Source organism: Gracilinanus agilis, unplaced genomic scaffold, assembly GCF_016433145.1.
Source record: "Gracilinanus agilis isolate LMUSP501 unplaced genomic scaffold, AgileGrace unplaced_scaffold35088, whole genome shotgun sequence".
Taxonomy (NCBI): Eukaryota; Metazoa; Chordata; class Mammalia; order Didelphimorphia; family Didelphidae; genus Gracilinanus; species Gracilinanus agilis.
This window is the reverse complement of record NW_025368121.1, coordinates 1-8487: the sequence shown is the minus strand read 5'-3', so window position 1 is coordinate 8487 and position 8487 is coordinate 1. Positions and strand designations below refer to the sequence as shown.

General features: G+C 41.4%; 1 protein-coding gene across 1 annotated transcript; it reads right to left on the bottom strand.

The window, feature by feature from the left end:
* Positions 1-4774: 4774 nt before the first annotated feature.
* LOC123254896 (glyceraldehyde-3-phosphate dehydrogenase-like) lies at positions 4775-6014 on the bottom strand. Its single transcript, XM_044683793.1, has one exon. The coding sequence runs from the start codon at positions 5952-5954 to the stop codon at positions 4953-4955; it is 1002 nt and encodes a 333-aa protein (XP_044539728.1). The 5' UTR covers positions 5955-6014; the 3' UTR covers positions 4775-4952.
* Positions 6015-8487: the final 2473 nt, after the last annotated feature.

Below are 8487 nucleotides of genomic sequence, written 5' to 3'. Positions count from 1 at the left end.
GCGCCTAAAACCACACAGAGCCAAAGACTCTGGGACTCTGGGAACAGTATCTCTGAGTGGATCACTGGGGGACGATTCTCCCAAGAACAATTAAACATAGGGCTCTTATATGCCTTTTGGGCAACTCAAGACATCAAATACACACTGACAGATTGTAATCAGGCTTGGGAAAGAGACTGTAGCCAGAGGCTGGGGTGTGGGAGTGGTCTACTACAATGGGTACTAAAAGGATGGTTCCTGCACAGGTGCTTGTCTTCTTGGGAATGGATCTCTGATACCAAGGGGAAAACTTCTAAGACTAAAAGGGTACTTAACATTTGACTGTCTATTAGACCCACCTAAAGTGGATCATTAAATACTTTAAAGTCTGTTGTTCGGTCTGAAACAGGTTAGTCTGGGACTTCTCTTGGGGAGAGTTCTCAGGGGACAGGGGCAAACTTGGGGTTTCCAGAAACCCAATTGAGAAAACAGAACTTTCTCTTTACAGCCCAGACCAATCAACAGCGTGGACAAGACTCCAGGGGACATGTTTGAAATACTTGAGAGTAAAATGAGGAGATGGTCTCCTTTCCAGTTCAAAATTCTAGGAAACTTTTCTAGCACCTTCAAGAGCTTTAGAAGCTCCATTTACATAGAATTGATATGCTAATTAGAATCATCCTTATCTACTTGTTAAGACAAGTCCCCAGGAGACTGCTGAGAGACAAGAGTTTGAATGAATGAACTTTCTTATCCTAGTTTGAGTTGAAAGGAATGAAACAATGGAAAGGATCTATTTTAAACTTGGCCTTTTCACGAAGTGGGTGAAATCTGTAGCCTTGTAGCATATGCCTGATGTGCACTTTATTTAGCCATTGTTGCTTGAAGGAAGAAGCACGGAATTTGGGATCACAAGACCTGAGATAGCATCTTAACATGTATGATCTTGAGCCCTGGACACTAGCTGTATGACCCTGGGCAAGTCACTTGAACCCTTCTTGTCACCGTTTGCTCATAAAATGAGCTGGAGAAGAAAATGGTGAACCACTTTAGTATCTTTGCCAAGAAAACCCCAGATTGGATCACAAAGAGTTGGATGAGTCTGACACAACTTGAGAACAGCAAAAGGGGGACAGTTAGGTGGCTGAGTGCATAGGGAACCAAGGCTGGAGATGGGAGGTCCTGAGTTCAAACCTGGCCTCAGACATTTCCTATCTGTGTGATCCCTTATTCCTCATGGCCTACCCCCTATCATTCATCTGCCTTGGAACTGTCAACTTGGAATCTAGAAACCCCAATCTTTAGATCTTGAGAACCCCAAGTTTGTAACAGCATGAGGTCTGAAAACTTCACACTTGACCTTGTCACATGAGAATTTCTCCAGGGAAGTCCCAACTTCTCAAGTTTCAGACTAACAATAAACCTTAAAAGTATTTTAGGTGGAGCTAGCAGACTTAATCATGTCTTAAGTACCCTTTTTTGTCCTGGTAGTTTCTCCCTTTGTGTCAAAGTCCTTTCTAAGGTAGCCCAGGCAAGGGATCTTTCCCTTTTGTGCCCATTGTAAAGCATCAGCCTCTCCCTGAAAATACTGTCTAGGACAGTGATAGGCAAACTATTCCCCTCAGGATGGACCTGATCCTGTAGTTTGCCCATCACTGCCTTAAGCAATTCCCTAATCACTACATCTGGATGTGTGTGGGGTGTGTGTGTAGTGATTAGGGAATTGCTTAAGGCAGTGATGGGCAAACTACAGGATCAGGCCCATCCTGAGGGGAATAGTTTGCCCTTCACTGGTCTAGGACTCGTTTTCTTTGTAGCCATTGTAAAGCCAACCAACCATAGTTCCATCCTCAGTTCCTCAAGAGGTATTTAAGTTCCCCAATTCTATTTTTCTTTGGAGTTGCCTTCTGCTCAGTGGTACTCTCAGGAACATGGTAGCCAGAGTAGCCAGGGTCTTGGACTCTGTGTGGAGGCCTAATGATTATATGTAATCTCTCCTGTTTAAAGACGTGGTTTTTCTAACTATTTAATAGATCTGTGTTTTTTCCAGTTTAACAGCACCAAGGTGAGGGTTTTAGAAGAAAACAAACTAGGATAAATGACTTAGGTAAATCACTTTACCTTTTTCAGTCAGTTTTTCCTTCTATAAAAATGATGATAATAATAATTTGGTTCTCTACCTCTCAGGCTTTGGGTAAAACCTTTTGTAAACTAGAAAGTGCCAAATGAATGTGAGTTAGCATTATTTAGACAGAATTATTATGTTTTGGCTTTAGAGAATAAAAAGGCCTTGTTAGCTCAGCCAGGCTGTCCTCAGATCAATTTTCCATAATCTTTGTCTCTGGAGGACACAGGGATTTTGATCTTTTAATTAAGTTTTTTTTATTATATATTCCTCAAAAAACATGATCAGTGATGAGGTACATGGAAAAGGCTTCCTTGTTACAAGGTCAGTGTCTTGAATAAGTGATATTGCAAAAGGCTCAGAAAATATAACTTCTTAAATTAGGCCAGGATTTGTATGAAATAGATTTAGAGATATTTACTTAAATTAAAAAACAAAACAAAACTCTAAAACAGCCCACGTGCCTGAAAATGATTTTTTTTGTTGTTGAAAGTTTTTCTGGGTACAGCCTTGTCATTGGTTAAAACTACCAACAAATTCAAGAAGTTGATCCTGATATTCAGAGTCATCTCCAGGCAGAAGCAGATTGTTGTGATTTCATGGAAGCCATCTTTTTCCTTTACTACTTTTTGATGAATGAAATTATAAATATACAGCCAGTTTCTTTAATTTTTACTCCTACACTGGTCTTGGACACTTCCCAACTTGGTGACTCTGGACAAGTCACTTAACCCCCACTGCCTCACTCTTCCTGCTCTTCTGCCTTAGCACCAATACATACATCGTGCTGATTCTAAAATGGAAGGAAAGAATTTTTTTTTTTAAAGGACACATTACCTGTGAAGGTTTGTATTGAAACATACTTTGGGGAAAACTTTGATTATTCCTTATGCTAACTTGGAAAAAATACAGAAATACTAAAAGAGTCAGCAAAAACCAAGTCTTTAATCAGGAAAGAGATAGGTCTAATAATTGGCTGCTATCACAGAGCCAGAAGCCAAGATACTACACAGAGTCGGGACCCTGAGGCTCTGGGGACAGTGTCTCTGGGAGGATCACTACGCTAGATGATTCTCTGAAGAATAATAGAACTTGGGGATCTTATATACCTTTTGGGGAACTTGGTACAGCAAGTGCATTGACAGGCTTGGGAATGAGGCTGCAGCAAGCAGCTGGGGTATCCTGGAGTGGTCTACTATAAAGAGTACAAAAGAAAAGGGTCAAGCCAAAGACTGGGCTTCCTGGAAAAGGACTTTAATACAATGGGAGAAGCTACTAAGAGAAAAAGGGTACTTAACATTTGACTATGTCTCACCCAAACTGGGGTCACCAAGCACTTCAAGTTCTATTGTTCAGTCCAGAACAGGAGAGCCTGGGACTTTCCTCAGGGTGAGTTCTCAGGGGGTAGGGCCAAACTTGAAACTTACAAAAAACCCAGTTGACACTTATGAATTATTTAAAAAAAAAAATTAAATAGTGAAGCTTCAAGGTAAAGAATGCCCAAGGATGATCCAGAGGCCAGCTGCATTTAGCTATGATCCAAAGACAAAAGGTACGTGTGTATATATAGGGGGCATCTTTTTTTCTATATTGGGTCCTCCCCCAGACAAGCTCCTCTAGGTTTAAGGTACTTTGTGGGTCTATAACCACAAAAGGGTGACAATGTCTTATAACTTCCCACTAATATATTGACTTTTACCGTTTAACCAGATAAAGTTCGTTCGAGAAAAGATGTTTTGTGGAATATTATGGTAAAGAAAGTGGCGATAGAACATTTTCCCTACCAATCTGGAGCATACTTTCCTAGTATATATATATATATATAAGTATAAAGATAAAAAATGATTAAGGCTGGTATAAATATATATATTAGTAATTTAATTAAAGCCATGCTGATAGATAAAGTTATTAGACCACGCGCTTGTAAGCATTCGAAACTTGCCGCCTAGCCATAATTGTCTCCTGTCTCCTCCCGAGTCTGCTGGCCAAGAGACCACTCCCCCCAACCCAGGAGATTATAAACTCCTCTCTGCGTCGACGTAGGCCTCCCCACGCCCAAAGAACCGGAAACGGAAACCCGTTGGACCACGGGAAATGTAGTTTGATACATTTCCCAAATTTCACTTTTACAATTCCCCGTGAGGTCCGGCAAAAAAAAAGGTTAGTCCTTTTTTCTTCGCTGGACCTGTAAAAATAGACAACTTCTAAAATTTTCAGGAATTTGGGGATAAAAGAAATAGATGAACAAATGGTTAAAATTAGCCGCATTGACAAAAAACCAATTTGGGGGCAGTCCCCTATTGGTATAACAGTGTACAAGTAAAACAATATATACAATTCAATTTCAACTCCCCATAGTTCAATCAACTGCACCCCAAAGTTCAAAATTTGGTCTTCATGGTACAGTGAAGTTCGTCATCTGGATTTTGGGGAGATGGTAGGATCCTTATCCTGAAATTATTCTCAAAAGAATTTAAACTTTACATTATAGATTACAAAACATACATTTTCTTCTAAGATTTATACAGTTCCCCGTGAAATTACTCCTAAAAGAGTTAAATGTACATATATTTTTACATCATCGAATTTTAAAAAACTTAACAGATATCCCCGTGAGGTAATTCTTTTTTTTTTTTTTTTTTTTTTTGCACTGAACGTGATGACTTTATTGATGGTACACAAGATAGGACTATGCTCCTCCCCCCACTACAGGGGTGCCTGGGGCAGGGATGTGAAGAGGGCATGGGATCCCCAGCACAGGGACATAGGTTATTATGGATGTGGGCTCCCCAGTGGTGGAACTACTCTTTTTTTGGCTGGGGATGAAGATCCATCATGGCTTTCCACTTTACTCCTTGGTGGCCATGTACTTCATGAGGTCTACTACACGGTGGCTGTAACCATACTCGTTGTCATACCAAGAAATGAGCTTGACAGAATGGTCGTTGAGGGCAATGCCAGCGCCAGCATCGAAGGTAGAAGAGTGGGTGTCGCTGTTAAAGTCACAGGATACTACCTGGTCCTCTGTGTAGCCAAAGATGCCCTTTAAGTTCCCCTCTGCAGCTTGCTTCATCACCTTCTTAATATCGTCATATTTGGCAGCTTTCTCCAGGCGGCAGGTCAGATCCACCACAGACACATTGGGAGTAGGAACACGGAAGGCCATGCCTGTGAGCTTCCCGTTCAGCTCAGGTATGACCTTGCCCACAGCCTTGGCGGCACCCGTGGAAGCAGGGATGATATTCTGGGCAGCCCCACGCCCATCCCGCCACAGCTTGCCAGAGGGGCCATCTACTGTCTTCTGGGTAGCAGTAATGGCATGGACTGTGGTCATGAGTCCTTCCACAATGCCAAAGTTGTCATGAATGACCTTGGCCAAGGGGGCCAAGCAGTTGGTAGTGCAGGAGGCGTTACTGACGATCTTGAGGGAATTGTCGTATTTCTCATGGTTCACCCCCATCACGAACATTGGGGCATCAGCAGAAGGGGCAGAGATAATGACTCGCTTGGCTCCACCCTTCAAGTGAGCCCCGGCCTTTTCCATGGTGGTAAAGACGCCAGTGGATTCCACAACGTACTCGGCTCCAGCATCTCCCCATTTAATGTTAGCGGGATCCCGCTCCTGGAAAATGGTAATGGGTTTTCCGTTGATCACCAGCTTTCCATTCTCTGCCTTTACAGTGCCCTTGAACTTGCCATGGGTGGAATCATACTGGAACATGTAAACCATGTAGGAGAGGTCAATGAAGGGGTCATTGATGGCCACAATTTCTATGTCTTTGCAGCTGAATGTTGCCCTGGTCACCAGGCGTCCAATACGGCCAAATCCGTTGACTCCGACCTTCACCATCTTGTCTAAAGGATGCGACTGCAGCAGAGGATTCTGGCAGCGAGCTTGGGTGTAGAGCTGAGAGCCCCCGTGAGGTAATTCTTAAACACACCTTTTTTCTAAAAAAGGGTACCTCAGGTCAGCTAAGGATGACAAAATACAAAGAACAGAATTCAAGAAAAAAGAAGAAAAAAAATTAACTTGTGAATGAAATGTAAAATGTGCAAAAAATCTGGGGAAAATAAACTTAGACCTTTGAATGAAGGTCTAATTAAAGTGAATTCAGCAGTGTGCAATTACCCATTCAGGGCCAGGACTTAAGGAAAATGTCTCTCTCTGATCTGACTTATCAGCTTTTCAGGGAACTGAGCCAAGTAAATAACCAATCTTAGGTGCTTTCTAGGAATCTAAGTCGAGGGGACCCACGTCCTCTAAAGTTTTAGAAAAGACTGGGACTCCAGGACTCAAACCCCAATTTCCAAGCCCTAAAGTATTGGCATAGAACTGCTGCAATTATGCAGATCTTAGTCAGTCAAGTCTCTGACCATGTGCTTTCTTTAGCACTATTAACGGCTTTCATATTCCCTTCTGGAATCAGAGAGGCATTTAAATCACAGTCCTATAGTCTCAGGTATTTGCTGTAGAATCAGAAAAAGGATAAATAATGATTATATATGTACTTTCAGTACAAGATGAGAAAAAGGAAAAATCAATTGCTCTAATTAAAAAAATGTTTTAAAAGATAAAATATATATATATAGCTTAGCTTAGAACTAGAAGGGTTATGTTACCCAAAAATGAGATTCTCTATGAGAGAAAGTGGGTTTTACAAAATAGCAGATTCACAATGCACATTCAAATAGAGTACCATTATTTCCAATAGCACATTTTAAAACAATGATGTTTAAAATCATTTACTTGTTACAACCTGTAACCCTTGGCAAATGCTGTTATTGCTTCCATAGCAAAGAATATACAGGAGCTCTTGACTCTCTGTATTTAAAAAAAATCCTGGGTAGGAATGCGTCTACCCATTCCAGGCAATAATGCCTCTTATAATAAAATATATAAAAGCTTTATCCTTTAAGACAACAATTCTTAAGGATTTAAAGTAAAAGTTAAAAAGACCTCTTGTAAAATTACAAGGTAATATTCAAAGCATGGAAACTTTCAAGGTACTTTACAATTACCAAGACAGAGTAAATTTTAAAAGACATGTGCTCTATAAATCCAGTAGTATCAGATCAACGAGCTGGTCAAAACCTCTTACCAGTTCTAATAGATTTCTCTCATTATTTGGGAGTTACAATAAAATCATAACAGAATTAATCTAGCAGCCACAAACTACATTAACTTAAAATGATTCAGTGTAACAGGAAAATCAACGAAATAAGCAAGATTAATTTACAAAACTAATTAGTAAAATACAGTAAGATACAGTCTCTTTAAAAGTCATTCAGTTCTGAAAGGTTTTTTTTTTTTTATAATCCGTCTTTGCTCAAAGTTCTGAGCAGGTATGGGGTGAAATTTCTTCCCCTGAGTTCAGTTTTTAATCATAAGCAAGTCTGAATCGGCCATTTGGCCCCATTAAAGGTAAACGCTAGGTCCACATGGTGTCAGGTCGTTGGGCTTGGGGCTAGAGAAAAAGTTTTGTAGAAAATCCCATGTGGATGGCTAAATTAGGTCTTTAGAGAAACACGTGGAAGGCTAGAAATAGGGAGAAAGGGGAATACTACCCAAATTGTTTGCGGCAGAGCTGAAGCAGTCTCTGGAGGTCGAGATCTCGGCAAAGGCAGCAGCCGGAGAAGTTTCCGAAGATCTCGGCAAGTCAGGACTGGGTTCCTTCTCGGAAATCTCAGGAAAAGCAGCTCGGGGTTCTGGACTCCAGCAGCACCAGCGAGCCAGGATTGGAGATCACAGGCGGCACTGGGAGGCTTGTAGGCTTTCAGCGTGGCAGGAATGGAGATCAAGTCAGGAGTCAGGAGATTGGCTGCGAGATGAAACTGGCTGGGCACTGGCAGTCCATCAGTGCCAGCAAGGGCCACCAGGCTCGGGGCATTGAGCAAAATAATTCGCAGTCCAGCATCAATTAAAACCATTGTCTCTCTTCCCCGTAAAACAGCCTCTAGGCTGGGGAAAACTGGGAGAGGACTGGGCAAGGAAAAAGATTGTTTCTGAGACTCTGGGTCCCAAAGCCGCATGGCTTCTTTTTAGGCTATCTAGAAAATTGAGAATTCAAATTTCGACCTTCTGGTTCGCCAAATTGTAAATATGAAAAATAATAATATATATTAGTAATTTAATTAAAGCCATGCTGATAGATAAAGTTATTAGACCACGTGCTTGTAAGCATTCGAAACTTGCTGCCTAGCCATAATTGTCTCCTGTCTCCTCCCGAGTCTGCTGGCCAAGAGACCACTTCCTCCTAACCCAGAAGATTATAAACTCCTCTCTGCGTCGACGTAGGCCTCCCCACGCCCAAAGAACCGGAAACGGAAACCCGTTGGACCATGGGAAATGTAGTTTGATACATTTCCCAAATTTCACTTTTACA

What these genes read in the sequence shown, in the direction of transcription:
- LOC123254896 (XM_044683793.1), bottom strand. Translation starts at nt 5,954, where the DNA reads ATGGTGAAGGTCGGAGTCAACGGATTTGGCCGTATTGGACGCCTGGTG.